Source organism: Antrostomus carolinensis, unplaced genomic scaffold (assembly GCF_000700745.2).
Source record: "Antrostomus carolinensis isolate BGI_N321 unplaced genomic scaffold, ASM70074v2 scaffold38862, whole genome shotgun sequence".
Lineage (NCBI taxonomy): Eukaryota > Metazoa > Chordata > Aves > Caprimulgiformes > Caprimulgidae > Antrostomus > Antrostomus carolinensis.
The window spans coordinates 16,405-33,208 of record NW_010299623.1 but is presented as its reverse complement, the minus strand read 5'-3'; the positions used below and the strand labels follow the sequence as shown (position 1 = coordinate 33,208).

Genomic DNA, 16,804 nt, shown 5'->3' with positions numbered 1-16,804 from the left:
CCCAAAAACATGCAAAGTAATTATATTTTTCACCAATGTCTGGGAAATCCTGACTGGTAAGTGGATTGTAAGCTCTTTGAGTAACACGGGGGCCTGTTCCCTGAGCTGAATTCCTAAGAAGTAATGTGATACATAGAAAAATCAGCAATTGACTAATTTTGAAATCATGATTATTTAATTTGTCCATTAATCTCTTGCATTAATGTAATGTTAATAATCTTACTGAAACGTACAGCACTTGGAGATTAGGTAACTGGTCACAAGCTGATTTGGGGAGAGAGGTGATCTGTGCTCCTGTGAGTGTCCTGTTGAAAGTATTTATAAAAAAAAAAAAAAAAGACTACTTTTTAAAGATTGCAAAACAAACAATTTTTTAGGACATTCTTAGAATAAGTCACTATGCAAAAAAATAAAACAAAGCAAAAATACTTCTCTAGCACTTACAAACTTTCCAGACTCGTAGTCCCTGTCAGATCAGGAAACTCTGTTATCTGGGAAGCACCATTTAAAGTCCTAGAATTTAAAAACATCATTTCAATACAATTGTGGTGAAGGAAGTGTGGGATAACCCTAATATTACAATATATAAAGACAATTAAAATAAAAAAGTAAACACATACAGAGTTCTGAGTTCTGGTAAGTGTTGAAAAGCAGATTTTCCAACAAGCTGGATAGGGTTATCATAAAAATGTCTGCAAAAAGAGGATAAAAAGACATTTTATGAAAAATATTTTAAAAGATTCTAAATATATTACATGTTTATACTATAAGTAAATGAGTAAACTCTCTATGATGAATCACAGACTGTGCACCTCTGGCTGTAGCAGAGGTTCACCTCTGGACATTTCTCATCCACTAATCTGTATCCATCAACCACATTTCACATTTTGAATGTTCAATTAGTCATTGTTTTCTTAGTTTTAAAGCCAGAAGCCAGTCAACAAAATATTCCTTCATCCTCCCAGGTTTGCAAAGATAGAAATCCAAATATGAAGAACTTTGTTATGGCCTGAGACAAATTCAAGGTTAGCAGGTGAAGAAGTCAAAACTTCACATACTCAGAAGAGGTTCCTTTGCACTTTTGAAGCCATGCTGCTTTTGCTCATAGAATAACATTGCTTGAGATGAGTCACTATATTTCTTACATTTATTTTGCAATTTCTTATTTTGAGGTTTGCCCATTAAATGCATTCTCATGTAAGACAGTGGGAACTCAGACTGCAATCTATCAAGAATAATTTTGCTAGCTTCTACATGGCCAGTAATGCTAAGAAATTTAGAAGACATAGTTCAAATAAAAGGCCAGAGACTACTACTTGCTTCCTTTAAACAGGGGATGCAAGCTGCCATTCTTTCCATGAAGTTGGAATATATGAACTTGTTTGCTTGTATAATGATGTGCTACACAGTATGCTGACAAGAAGACTTATCTGACAATTAGCCACAAACAAGATACTCGGTTCCATGTTCTCTAACAGGGAGAGTAATTAAAAAGACTATTATCACTTACATTGTAATAAGTGATGGATTACCCACAAATGCACGTTCTGGTATTGACTTGATGTTATTGCTATGAAATCCCCTTCAAAAGGAAAAATGGTTTACACAGTAAGAAAAAAAAGTGAAGGCACAATCTTTTTTCACAACGCACAACAATTATTTTTGTTTGTAACAAGAAAAGTGTCTGTAGAGGTATGTCCTTGTATTCTGGCATAAGACAGAACTAAAAAAAGCAAAAGAAAAGAAAAGCAATGAAATAGCTGGAATTCTGCTCTTTTCTAAATGAACAAAACCATTCGGATGAAATAAACTGCAAAATAGCATTTTAAAATTCAGATGCCCTCAGTAGGAAAGTGCTTTGTAGCTGTATGTCATTTATCTACAAATATATGTGAGTTTGTATATAGACATAATGTAACTATACACACACATACATGAACTAATAACAATAATAGTTGAATATTAATAACGAAATAAATAACAAATAAAATAGTATATATATTTCCCCCTGTACTTGTTAAACTGCTACTATTTATTTTGCTATTTTGGGATAATAATGGATTGCAAAAGTTCATAAAGTAAATTATTTTATACATTACATTATAATACACTGAGCCTCCCCCAACCATCTTTTTGTTGAAGTATTTAAATGTAAACATGAACAAACTATCCAGTGTATCTGTGCCTGCTGAATAGAGGGTCAAATCTTTGTCTCATCATTAATTACTGGATTTTATTCATATGAGTAATTCTCCATTGTGAAAAACAAAAGAAACAACTAAGATTTCAAAAGAACAATGATGATTTGTGTGAGAAACTCCCATTAGTTCAGTCGAGTATGAAAAAGGCTTCCCAGCTGAAATTTATGCATTTAGAAAGCCTCAAGTTGTTCACTGATTCAAGCACACTTGGGTGTTACTTGAACAGGTCCCACATTATTGGTTTTACATGTTTAGGCATTGTGCTACTGCTGATGAACTACAGAGTAAGGTTCTAAATCCCCAGCTCTTTTGCATGCAACAAAAACTGCATTCATGCAGATGTAGACTCTAAGCAATATGAAGATCCCTTTTAATCTAGAACCAGTAAACAGACTGGTTTTGTGGCTGTACTGAATGGGATTCCAAACATGGCAGAAAAGCTAAGGAAATTGCATGCCTACTTCTCAGGGCAGTATTTGGCCTCTCATCACCATTCTGACTTGAGTTAGAGTGAGGGGGGGAGCTCCATCATCAGCCAAGAGCAAACTCCAGTGCATTTATGCACAGAAGAGTCTGAAGCACTTCTAAGCTGGTCAGAAAAGAGTGTGCTCACAGCTGCAGCCTGTGTCCTGGGGCACTGTGCCCAAGTGATACACCCTGTCTGAACTGAAGGCACTTTATAGACTGTCAGTTCAACTACTGAGCAAAAGAGGAGTAAAATCTGTCTGTGCTCCTGGTTAAAACGACTACATTAAGGCCACACTGGGAAAAATGCTTCTATAAGTATCTTCAAAATCCTGTCTGGAAAACATTAAATATGCATTAACTTTGATTAATATCTCTACCCAATTACTTTGGATAAATAACTATTGCTGCGGCTGAGACCTTGAAGTGCAGAGCACTTGGGAGAATGGTGTCCCTGTAGCATCAAACAGATATGGCCCTGACATGCTGGTCACTTCTCAGTAGATCTCCAGCTCTGACTAGCTGCTTTGGATGTCTCCAAGTCGTAAACAAAAAGCCATAATCCATGTTTTCAGCTCAGGCACAAATTCTGAGAGAGAAATGTGATTGCACCCAGAAACACCCTTTGTAAGGTAGTTCTGCAATGAGCTGAACCCCTGTGGGCCTGGGCTCCCACTTGGGTGGGAATGGCAGGGTGTGCACAACCTCACTGGTGACACTTCATGTTTACGAGATCATCGTCCAGGGCCCAAACAAAGCACTGAAGCACATGATCTCATGGTCTGTGCTGGCTTTGGAGTGCCAGGTTGCAATTTCACACTCCTAAGATTTCTTGCACCTGGGAGCTTATCTGAAAGAAGAAGTCTGATACTTAGAGGTGAAGTCCTACAGGGCCAGTAAGTAATCTCAAGCACATCAGGCTGGACTGGGCAAGGTGCATTTATTGCAAATCTGGGTTATCCATGTTTGGCTACTGACTCCAGAGGTCAGCAAAAAGGCAGTCCTTTGAGGCTGCTGGATTTTATACCAATTATTTTAGCTGACAGATGACATAACAACAGGTGAGAACAGTTGGTCTGAGAAACTCATAGCCCCACTCCCTCCTCCAGAGCAGCAGTCTTTGCCAACACTGGAGGTGCTGAGCTAGAGGCAACACTACCTAGGGATCCCTGCTTTAGAAAAAATCCCAGGTAGCTACTTAAAGTGTTTAAGATCAGTTTGTGATGTTGCAGGGGTACAACCATGTCCCACTACCACATGATTACCTATTTTTTTCAAAAACCTATGCTGTTGGTACTAGTAACATGGTAAATTATTCAAATGGAAAGAATTCTGAACATAGGCATTGATGTGTAATATACATTATGTGTACGATGTGTGACTATAACTTCATTAATTTTTTTATAATTCATCTGTTTCCTACAATAAACTTGGCTGGTTTCTTTTCATTGCTGATTTTTAAAAATGCAAATTATGTCTGTCCATCCAGTAGTGTTTTATTTACAGCATTACATTCTATTGAAAAGAAAATCCCTTAATTTAATGAGGGGGAGGGAGGGAAGAAGGTAAAGACATAATCCGAGGGACTAGTAAGGGTGCCACAAATTCTTCTTAGACTAGAAGATATGATATATGGGATTTTTTGCAAAATCCAACTGTTGTGTTTAGGAATAAAAGTGAATTAATTGTGTTTATTATTTACTGTATTCGAAGGATGAAGTTTCTGGAAAAAACCCACTGCACAATGCAGTATAAAAGTAAAGGTTGTCAGAACTTGAATGCTCTAAACTGAATGTTGAAAATGATCTTTTATGTATGTTGGCATGTTTACTAGTTTCTCCTAGGATATCAGTTTTTAAGGACTACTGATAAAGGTATTTTAAGGTACTACTGATAAAATCACCAGCATTAAAAAAAAATAAAAATCACACACTAGACAAAACATTCTCCTTCCTAATATAAGCTCTGTACTTACAGTTCTTTTAGGTTTGTTAGTGTCCTGATAGCAGTGGGGAACTCGTCCAGACTGTTGTAATTTAAATCTCTGTGTGAGAAGAGATTTAATTATTTAGGTTATGCACTGCATAACCGATAACACAGAACTGTTGGCATTTGTAATGAAATATCATCTCCCATGCATTGAATAAATACATACAGCCAAAACCCAGGAAATCCTCAAAAGTATAGTGATATTTTATAACAAACTCTATTTACGGAACATTATCATTCCTATTTTTTATCAGCATCCTATTTTTAGTCATATCTTAGCTATTCTGCAATAAAGAAAACATAAGTGGATTCAGATACTGCTAAGCAATTTGCTGTTTTGTAAACTGCCCATCCTTTTCATTATTTGGAAGTATTAATGGGGAAAAAAAAAATCTTTCAAACAGAATATTCAACAACTTTGTATGATGAGCTGCATTTTACATGGCTAATACATCTCACTACAAAGGTTTCACGTGTCTCTGACTCACTGTCTAGTTGTATCAGTCTTTTTTTTTTTTTGGCTGATGAAAAAAATCTCTGAAGAGATTTTTTCCAATGGTTAAATGCTAAAAATAAGAGATACTGGAGTTTGCAGGTTAAAAATGACTGGGGGAAATCTTCCTCCAGCTAAAACAAACGGGAAAACATACAGTAAGCTCAATGTTACCGTTAACTGTGTTGTTAATTTTAAGATTTGTCAATATTCATGCAAAGAATGTTTCTAATCGCACAAATTGTAAAAACAGTAGTTTAGCTAGTGTTATGACATCTGCTTTAAGAGCTGCTCATGCTGCAGCAGTAATCAGACTTCATTCTGGTAGGCTGAATGGACTATATAAGCCTACTTCAGCCTTCAGCATTACACGTGCAACCTTTAGCATTCAAGAGACACCTGAAACTACAATTGAGATATGCTAGTTTACTGTGATTCTCTCTGGCACTGCTTTGTCAAGAATAGAGTCTGAAAAACTTGAGCAAAAGCCTTTTTGAACAGCCAAAACACAAATCAGTTTGCAATAGATTGAAATTGAAATAGTATCAGGCTGAAGTAATGCAGGCAGGAAACTGCTGTCTGAACTCAACAAGGCTTTCCTTCCTGCTTGTAAATCTCTCTCTCTCCTGCTTATTGACAAAAAGAGATTACAGGCATGTATGGTTTGGTTTTGCCCTCCAGTGATATGTGATTTCCAGACCTATGCGTGGACACAAACAAATGATCTTAAAGCTGGCGTCCATCATTTACACTGAGATCTCTTTAGATTATCTTGAAACTATCTGGACACGGATCCATACAGTATGCAATTACTGTGCTTGAGACAAGTGCTACATTCTCTTAGTACAGTGAAGTGGCTGCACCTATACTTATTCCCAGGTGCCTGACTGTCCTGTGCGTTTCCATCTCTCCCATGCCAGGTGGCTGGGACTGGATTTGCAATTACTTATTCCATTGTTCTGTTTTTCCCCATTTTTGACCAAGTGCCAGGTGAATCTCACTTAAAAAAACAAACCAAACTATTACATTTTCCTTCTCCCTTTCCCGTCCCCCTTTCCGGTGCTACACTAAGGGACTTCCTCTCAACTCACAGCCAGCTAAAAGTCAGAATTGTAAAATTGCAATTCAGCGTCAAGGGATTGAAGTAATCAAAACTAGGGATTAAAAAAAAAAAGCCCAGCACTTCTTGCTTTCTGACCTTAACGAAACATGAAAGTGGGTAGTACATAGTTCTGTGGATGAGAAAGATAGTCACCTTTAGACTGGCATTATTTATGTTTGAAACTTTGCCTATTTGTTCCTTGTAAGAGGCCTTTTAGCCTCTGTCCTGGTTGGGTGAAATACCTAAAATCTCTGAAAACGATGCAGCTGACTGTGGCAGGTGCCAGGGGGAAGCATATGCAAGGTTTTACTGTCTGTGTAGCATTTGTGGGGTCTGTGATCTACTCTAGCAGACAACATCTTTATTTGACTAACTCTGTAGTGAAAAACTACAGTGTGGTAACCATCAGCACTGTGTTCCTTCTTGGCGGTCTTCTGTAGAATTGTTTTTTATTAGAAAACTCAAGAAAATTCAAATTGGTCTGAACAGAACTACAGTGAAAAGTTGAGGAAATTTGAGTCTTTACCAGTGCTATTCTTTATCAGAGCTCTTTAAAGACAAAAACTTGGATGCAAGTGAAACTTTCCTCTTCCCTCCTTGTAAAATACATGCATAATTTGGCTACCTGTCACTTTTACTTTTTCCAGGGATAAAAAAAAATAAATCCATCTATTTTTACAACCCTCCTTTACGGTGAGACACTTGCTTAATGTTAAAGCTTTTCATTGTGACGATTTCCCAATCTAGCTATTAGCTTTATTGATTAAACAAGACAAATCATACTAAACTAGGTAAACATAACTGCTCATGAAGAGCCACTTCTTTTTCAATGCTCAGTACAGTTTTCAAATGTCCTTCAAACAACTTATCATTTGGCAGTGCTTATTAAAAAGGCAAACTAATTTTATAGTAATAAATAGGATTTGCTACATAGAGTTATTGTAAACCACCGCTTAGATCCTGTAGCGATTAGGCAAACCAAAACCCACATTTGGCTTTTAGGCTATTTTTATTCTTTCAGAATATTAATGAAAACACTGGGGAAAAAAAAAAAAAGAGGAAACAAATAAGAGGTCAACTCACAAAGTCTCTAGGCTGTGGAGCCCATCAAAGCATTTCTTTCCCAGGGAGTAGATTCTATTGTTATGGAGATGTCTGCAGGGAAACATTAAGCACACAGTCAGGAAAGCACACTGCACACAGTGGACTTAAGCAAAACATTTTGATGGTTAAATCAAAAGCAACTTATTTTCAGGCATGCACTGATTATATGCAAGTCATGCTTTTGCAGGAGCATGTATAGGAGGCACCTCCACCTTCCCCGCTTTCTCCCGATATCTCCCCACCCATGCAGGCTTCCATTTGGTTTCATAGAAGGGATCTGTCTTAAAACCACCCAGATTGTTTAGAAAGAGTATATAACTGGAGTTCCAGGTTGGGGTTTGCATATTGAATATTGGGAAATTATAGACATATTCTCATTGGTGGCTAATTAACATGTTACCTTAATAACTGTGTGTGGGGTGTGAGATGTGTATTTGCAAGAGGTATATTCAGAGGGTGTTAGAGGGTATGGTACAGAACAGGAGCAGGTGAGGAGATAGACAATAGAGCAGACAGGAAAGGGGCATTTGGCTTGCAGAATGAAAGAAGTCACAAAGCTATAGGACAAAAAATTCGTAGTTTCACTGAGATGAGTCAACTAACTGATCTTAAAGTGCTGTAACTTGCCTTCCTTTGAAACTATAAAAATCAACAACTACTTTCTCAAATGTTTATCAATTTAAAGTAATTTTGGTTTATCTTTATATATATATACTCTGCAACAAAGGTTCAGAGTGCTGCCTATTTCTAATTCTTTTAGACCAACACAGAAAAAACCTGCTCTGTGTGAAGCTCATTAATGTGAGTAGATACAACTTGGGAGCCACTTCAGGTTGTTTTCTAAAAAGGATACCTTTTTCCCAGCAGATTTTTCCTTTTATTTTATTCTTGACACTCTGCCTCTATAGTCGAGGGAAACTATGGGGGTAGCACTTTAAAAGAAAAGAAGGGCTGTGAATGAGGGGCTACCAGGCAATTTCCCCTCAATGCTTCATTCTGCTCTATAATATAATGTTAAAGATTAGACACTCTCTGAATGTTCTGCAGAATTTACAGAAATTTAATCTAGCTGTCCATAAAAGGCAGGGATTCTGATGGCAAAATGCAAATGTTCTGTGGGTTTTTCCTTTCCTAGGAAGAAACTTAATCAACTTTTTTTCAGTGACTACACTGACCTTTAATGCTTTAGTTAGCATGAAGAGTGCATCTCCAAATTCCAGTTATGTTTGGATCTTTAATGATAGAGCTTCAAACCTGCTACAATTGACCATGCATTTTCGCACTGAGTTGAAATTTTGCCTGACTGTATAGAGTAGCAAACAAAAGAAAGCAGAACCACACACTAAGATTTTGATAATCCAAAAATATCAGATGTTGTAGATCATGAGGAATGATTCAATTATTAATCAATAAAAAGCCCAGAATATTAGAAATAAGCAAGGCAGATTTAAAATAAGGAAACCTTACTGAGCAGAAACAATCAGGGCATGAAAAGAAATAATTTTCTCCTGCATTTCTTAACTGTCCTCTTATCACAGTATGTCTGGTAGGGATCTAGAGAACAATATTCAAGACAGTCTCTTGTCTTTATCATTACTAAGTCTAGAAGCTCAGTCAAATGACAAGTCCATTCACTCTTTAACTTGAATGGGATTGATACTTAATGTAAACAGAAGGCAAAGATTTTGTGGCACAAGGCAGCTGTTACCCCCCCATTTTTTGTATATGCTTATATGAATATACTAAGCACGATGCAGAGATGGTGATTATAACTGTCAATAAAGAACTGCCAGGTTCAATGCTTACACTCAGACTAGAATATGTTAAAATATGCTAAATGTCTTACAGACTATGGTTTGAGACAGCTTGTAAAGCTTGAATGTATTATTCTCTCTTTAATAATGCTAACATATTCCAAAGTATCCTGAAATAACTTCTCCACCTCAGTTTCTCCAGCCAGTCTAGAATTTTTTCCACTTGGTACACTCCCAGAAGATAAAAAGCTGAAACCGCTCTCCACAGTATACCTTCCAGATTTTGGTGTGAGCTACGCATGTTTCATTTAGTTGCACTGGTATGCAAACATAACAAAATGCAAAAATACATATACTTTCTATGAAGGGAAATGCATACATTTTCTACTGGATAGCATTCTTTCCAAGTCACCCAGAAAGCTTATAGTTAATTTCCTGTTTCTAATCTTCCCTCATTCAGCCTTAGAGGGCACACAATTCATCTCCTCCTGTTCATTTTGCTGACCAGATAGGGTGATTTTTTAATTCCCTTACATAGTTCTTTACTGGAGATGGAACCTTTTAAGCTAGATCAAAACAAGTGATTTAGCAAGTGCTAGTTTAACTGTAGGAAGACGTAAAAAATTCGTTTATCCATGATTTTTTTTAAAATTTTCTTTTGTAGTACATATACAATCCAGCAAACTTAATTTATATTTCAAAAAGGACATTCTTTGCAACAAACGAAACTGACCTTTTGGTAAAGGAATATCACTAAGCCTAGTGCAAATATAGAAGGGAAATCGCAGGTTTATATCAGTTTAATATTAAGACTGGAAGACAAAACAGACTAATTAACCCACGTATCTACCTATTTACCTGTCATTTCCCAACTGGGGAAGGACTAGGGGAATATTTAATTATTAAAGTTTGTCTCAAGCAACATCTAAACTAAACATTGCATCTTCAAGTAATTTATCACAAAGAGGTTGAAGCCCTGCAAAGAAGCTGAGATTGTGTCTAAAAAGCAATCAATAAAACTTACAGAACTACCAAACTAGAGAGGTTTCCAAAAGCATAATCTGGTATGTAATGAATTTTATTCAGTGCCAATGTCATCGCCTGAAGTGCCGGTAAACTTCTAAAAGCTTGGACAGGAATTTCTGTTAAAGAATTATCATCTAGCCACAGGTGTCTAAGGGAGACCAAGCCATTGAAGCAGTTGGGGGGCACATAGTTGATGTGGTTGGCATCCAGACGTCTAGGAGAAAAAAGAAAAAGAGAAAATTGACTCAGAAAAAACAGTGGACTTTTACACAATGGATATCAGAAGTTATCAACCAAGAACACAATGCTACAGGATGGACGTGGGTTGCCACATGCATTTTTCATTTCCTGGAGATTCTACATTTCCATCTTGCTTGCAGCCTCACCCCTGAGGCCCCACATCATGTTTACAGGTTTCCTTGTCAGCTGGCTCTCTGCAGACAGCTCTCCTTTGGAGCCATCAACTCACTGAGAGCACACACTGATCACTTTTGATTAGAGACTCTCTACAGATCAGGTATGAATTTGTTTCCTTTCCCAATTATTTGAAAGTATGGAACAAAAAAGCGCAAGAAACTCAGCCAGAGATTCTCTTTCAGAACCTAAAAATCACTGTGCTACAAGATGATTTGGGTTTCCATGCACCAGACACCAATTCAAAGACCCCAAAATAAAACTCACTTCTGAGTCTCTGTTCCCATTTAACCTTTTCTTAAACGTTTATTCCAATGATTCTAAGGAGCACTGAAGTTCACTTTTTTTTAGTAGTGGAGCAAAATGTATTTTAAAAAGAATGTTGTTAATGTGATGTATTTATTTTGAAAAGAAGTTGCTTCAGAGCCAACAGAGGGTGCTCAGCAGCACATCATACCTCTTCAGGGTCTGCAGGTGGTATCTTGCTCTCACACTTGTGTAAATAAGGATTAAATCTAGTGAACCTTTAGCAGATGGGATGCTAGAAATATTATGACATGCATTCATTGGCTTTTGGTTTTGCTCTGTTTTGCCTTCCCATTGTGATCCTTTCAGGGAAAGATTTAAGTGTGCTTTAGATTCCTGAAACTTTGTGAAACATCCAGATGGTAATCTGTTCTCTGATATACTTTTTCTGCTTTTAATGTGTTTTAGTGACTTGTACCTTGTTCAGAACATGAAAGTCATGCTCTAAAACTTTTCTTGACAATGTCTGTACAGAGGAGTAATTAAGTGAATGGTAAAACAGAAAAAAATTTAAATACATGTTTGAAAACACTACAGAACATACAGCCACACCCAGGGTACAAAGAAGTAATTCTGTACAACCTAAATTTAGTCTGTTTGAGAGAAATGCAATACTCTTTGTGGCGAGCATACTAATCTCTTTATTTAAAGCTGAATCCTCATTTACAGTCATGTAAAATGTCAGGTCCATTCTATCTCCTGTTCCATGCTGCTCCTACCTACTACATGAGAACAAATAATGACTGCTATGGCTCTGTGCCAGGCTGGCAAATAACTGAGACAAGGTCAGTTGGAACAAATTTATACAGTTCAGTGTCAAAGCCCTTGTACAATTAAATTTTCAATATAATAACTGACATGGCAGGCAGCAGAGACAGAGCTTCCAAAATAACTCAAGGGTCTGTCAACAAATGGGTGAGGCTGGAAATGTTTAGAAATACTCATGCTGTACCTCCCCCATTCCCCAGGCAACAACCATGCTACGCCTGTGTTTTCAAATAAGGTATAATTTGAATGAGTAGATGAGGTTGCTTTGTGTTCAGTCAGAAGTAAATTTCTTCCCTGGGTGATGCCGGTATGTAAACTAAGGAGTTACAGTTGCCTTAGTTTGACAGTTGCACTGATTAAAGAATAGAGGCTTTATTCAAACTATATGTGTTACTGTAGCACAGTTAACATCTTGTTCAATAGGAAGCCTGCCTGTGCAGTTCGGACACCCCCTTTGACTCCACAGGATGCCTGGCTGCATGGCACAACCAACAGTCAGTTGCTTGTATGTGATCCTGTGGCTGAAATGGCAGTATTTCTTCTGCTGTTAGTGAGACTAGGATTTTTACCTTACCAATATTTGGTAGTAAATCAAGGAACTGATTTTTTTTTTTAATGGCTGAAGTTTCCAACTGTAAACCCATCACTGGCTATGTAAACAAAATACACAACATAGAAAGAAAAACAGTCTGCTGTAATCTATGAAATTCTAGGTAGCTGAATTATTGAAATAAAGCTTGTAAGAAATCAAGAAGTTATAATGATTTATGCTCCAGGTCCTATAACTGGGTTACATATCTTGCAAGTGCTTGTAAGAAGTACTGCCTCAAGTGCTCTTTTGTTATCTAATCTTTTTAAAATTTAAAAAAGTACCATTTTCCCTCTTGCAGATATGAAAAGGTTTCAGCAGTGGTTGTTTCCTGTCATACTGTAGGCAATGCACACTGATGTATAAAGCATTGATCAAAATTGCCATTTTCAGCCAGTTGTTTTACATGTGTTGATCAAAGTTTTGGCACTTCTAGAACTAAACCCATTAACTCACAAACATGACCCTATTTATAACTGAAAATATATAGATAACGTGGGGAGTTTGAAAGCTGCTATTATATTCCAGAGTGCGCCAATTTAGGGAGACAGAAATGCTTGATCTCTTCTCATAGGCAGCATGTAAATAAAGCAGCCAGTATGAAATTCACCATGAGCTCACTTAAAATGTTCAAAACCTCTCAAAGTAAATGCTTGAGCTATGTGGACTGTATCCCACTGGTGTTTCTTGTGACATACTGTGAATGCTACAACCATGTGCATAAATTAAGAAAAGATATTACACATATAGAATTGTAAACATGACTCATTTATTGGTACTCTAAAATGGGTAAAGGTAGATGTTTGAAAAAGACTTTACTTGCCTTCTTTGATTAATTCAATATGACTTGATACCTAGTTTTATGCCACTGGTGGGTTTCTAAAGGAATAGATTTTTTTTCCTTTTTCTGAATCTTCTCTCAAGAGCAAGCCCAGCTACAACCTTGATGTGCTCTGATCAAGAAATTTCTTAATGTGTTATTGGAGTGTCTCGCTTATTCATTCAGGGTTAAATTAAATACTAGCTATAGGATTCGGAAGGAGGTTTCTTCCAGGTCATTCTCCCTTCTGAAAGAAATAGCTATTACAATGGATTGCCTCTTCTTGCAATGGATGAGGGCCTGAATATAATGAAGGGACCAGAGGAGAGCCACAAAGAGAGATAAAGAAGTCAAGGACAAAATGTTTCTTCTGACATTTAAATTTAAAACAGGAGAGGTAAAATCAAATGAAAAGGAGCTATACATAACAGGTAGGGGAGGCAGAGAAGTGAGAGCACATGAGAACTGATTTTAGGTGTGGTGGATTAAAGAAGGGGTGTGCTTGTCCCTCTCCTACCGCCTTCCTCTTTTCCTGACCTGGCTCTGTTATGCTGGGAGCCACAGCCAAGCCTCGCCACAAGGTATGGGGCAATGATGGTCAGGGGCTGGGGACAGAGCCTGTCTGGGAAGGGTATAATGGGCAAGAGCGGCTCACCCGCAACCCCACTATCTTCGCTAGTGTGTGGTGACATGGAGCCTCTCAAGGGTTTGTTCACAGGAGTTTGACTAAAGCCTCATTTAAGTAATGGCAAGTGACATGGAAACTGGCTCTGAAAAGTGGATGTCATGAAAATATAGCTGGCTATTGTGAGCCATGTTTGAAAAACATGGCTCTTTACGCAGGATATCCCCCTCAGTCCACAGGGGAAAATGCTAGGACTATTGTAAAAGTTTAACTACAACACAGCACAGCAGTTCCCACAGCTCACTTTCAGCTCTGCCCTTGTAAGGGCTTCTACAGGATTGATACAAAGAACCCTGTGTGGCAAAAGCAAGACCAAAAAAGAAAAGTCACAAGTCACAGTTGAGGAGCATTTGTTTCTGTCCCACTGCTCAGTTTTACATGAGGGGGTCTCTGCAGCTCTGGGAGTTTCAACTCTTAGTGTTTCTCTTCATAGCTGAACATGCTGCTCAGGTGTTTTGGTAAACCTGTATTCAAGACGGTGGGCCAGGATGCTAGCACATTGCATAAAGCACAAACAGTCAATTGCAATGCCATATTTATACAAAGATGGGCCCTGATACTGGGTACCCTACAGGTGCAAACAAGTGAGGACCAGCAGGAGCTGCTGGGTTATCCTAGGAATCTGGCTGCAGATTCAGATCAGGAGTCCACAGTTAGACCAGCATATCTGGTGTGGCTGGGAACACTCCCAGGTCCTGCAGCCAAGACTGGCTTGGATTGGCCCACACTATGCTTGTGACCTCTCCCAGCCTCCCAAACGAGGTGGCAGTACTCAGAGCGCCTACTGGGGATGGCCTCAGGGGTGTGTGAACGGCCAGATGGCCCCAGTGAACAGTTCAGGCAAATGTCAGTTGGCACAGGTCAGAAGTGTGCCAAGGACTCTGTTAACAGTGCAGCAGGACAGACAGTCATGGCCTGTGCCTGGAAGCACTTTGAAGCACTGTTTGCTCTGCTAGGCTGGCTGTAGTCACAGCCCGAGGCTGTATGGTGCCCAGGAGGAACTCCTCGGAAATCTAGTGTGAGCCCCTGTACTGCTAACCACTCCAACAGCGGCTTCTTGTCTTCTTCCCACGTATGGTGTATGTCCTGGTGGGCTTCAGCCATGCAGGATGATTTCTGGCTAGCAGTTCTGAGGTTGAGAAATTTGTCTGTCCCTTACAAATGTGATTAAGAAAATCCCTCTTTTGAGATTACTCAGAAGACAGAAAAGAGTCAGATGCCTACTAGTTTCTACTGGATGAAAGAAAACGTCACCCAGGGGCCTGGAATTGCTGATCTAGTTCAGCCTATTTGCACCCTGCTTTGAAAGCAACTAGGGCTACAGCTGGTTGAGTTAGGGACTGTACCTCCCAAAAATTGCAGCGCATGCATTTTAGGGAACCTCGCACCTCTATCTTCCTCCCAGCTGCTTATTAAGCCAGAAAAGTGTCTGTGACTGAGAGGGGCAGTCTGATACTGTGCTCCATGTTTCGGTCAATCTTCTGTTACCTAGTGCACCCCAGGGCTCTAGTAGCTCAGATTGTTAAGACATGCAATAAAATGAGGAGACTGCAATGGTGAGTTTGTGTATGTGTACAGACACCTGCATGGGTACACACAACCTTGATTTAAACTGTGGGAAATCCCTCCTTGGGGAGTTTGTGGGTACCTGTTGAGGTACCAGATTTCCTAAGAGGGATAATGCCTTATGTAGGCTTCATTATCATGGAGTGTGACATGGGAAACCACAACTAAAGCTCCTGTCTTTTCATGAAAACAGTTCTCTTGGGAGAACGTCAAGTATTTGAATGAGTAGGGAGAAGATGAAAAATCCATATGGTGACCTATTCCAGCCAGGCAATTATTACGAAAGTCAAGCTGATTGCTCGATAATCTTTTATGCAAAACTTGATGTCACCACCAGGTGCTCCACAAATATCAAAATATCTTAAAATTAAAATTTAAGTGATTTACAAGTTCTGTTAGGAAATTTAAAGCAAATTTCATTGATATTATTTTCTTATCATGTTACTTGTAAAGTAAAATTAATTTGCTTCACTGAATTTCAACTTTGCAGGCAGTCAAGGGAGAAAATAGAGAAAATATGGTTTATTTTTTCCCCACTATCAACTGTTTCCAGCGCTTTGGAAGAGGGGCTGTGTTGTATTCAGCCCTATTTTCTGCTATTAAAGTGAAAGTTCTCTTAAATTTTACAGGTATTAAATCAGTAAATTAAATCAGATACAGTAAATAATGCTTGCTTTTAAATGTCCTTCATGACTGGTTTAGCATGGGCAGTGAGAAAGCACACAATCTGTTCTTCATTTTGACTATTTCTGTGTCTGACAGCAGTAAAAGCTGCTTATTAACAATGATGTCTAAACAAGCAAATAAACAGAGAGTGAAGTTTCATCTGTAGTATCCACTGCAAAAGGTTGTATTAAAATAGTCCCAACAAAAGAATGGCAGAAGCTTTGCTTTTCCACCAATGCCAATTATGCATTCCTCCTTTATTTAGCAACATTCACAAATGGACATCTGCAACTTATTGGTTGCTAGTAACATGTCCAGTGAAAAAATAATAAAAAATTTGTGATATGTCATTGCCTGCTTTATCAATCTCTTCTTGTTCAAAAATACTTAAATTATATGCCGATTTTGGTACACAAGGGATGCCATTAGAAATGGCAAGACAATTACACTAGAGAAAAAAAAGATAACCTATTTAAATAAATACATACCTTAAATGAAAAATATTGGACAGAAATTAAGCTGTTAATTAATAATGATATTTGAAAAACAAATCAATATACATATGTAAAAGGTTTTTGGACCATATAGGTGTATTAAAAAATCACTAAAAGGCTTCTTCACTTAAAAGCAGAATGGATATATTGATGCTGCAGGAAACATGAAATTCAGAGATGATCTGCTTACAGTGGGGGTTCTAAAGAAATACGTTTGTTCAAGGTTGGTAAAAGGGAAGATAGCATTCAAGTGACACTTCAAACCCTGCTGAAAAGATCTAAGTTGTGACACATTAGTGATTGTGTGTTCCTCCCTTTCAGTCATGGGTATCTGCGAACATATTTTCATCTTTTTGGCTTAA

The 16,804-nt window shown here is 38.1% G+C and overlaps 1 protein-coding gene across 1 annotated transcript in view; it reads right to left on the bottom strand.

Annotated features, from left to right (window-relative positions):
• Positions 1-16,804, bottom strand: part of LGR5 (leucine rich repeat containing G protein-coupled receptor 5) — a gene marked incomplete at its 5' end in the record, with an annotated part of 36,640 nt that overhangs the window by 14,689 nt on the left and 5,147 nt on the right. Inside the window, 7 exons of the mRNA XM_010162861.2 lie at positions 234-305; positions 445-513; positions 621-692; positions 1,511-1,582; positions 4,642-4,710; positions 7,334-7,405; positions 10,133-10,348. Of these exons, the coding sequence (XP_010161163.2) occupies positions 234-305; positions 445-513; positions 621-692; positions 1,511-1,582; positions 4,642-4,710; positions 7,334-7,405; positions 10,133-10,348 (642 nt within the window). The remainder of the gene's footprint in view (positions 1-233; positions 306-444; positions 514-620; positions 693-1,510; positions 1,583-4,641; positions 4,711-7,333; positions 7,406-10,132; positions 10,349-16,804) is intronic.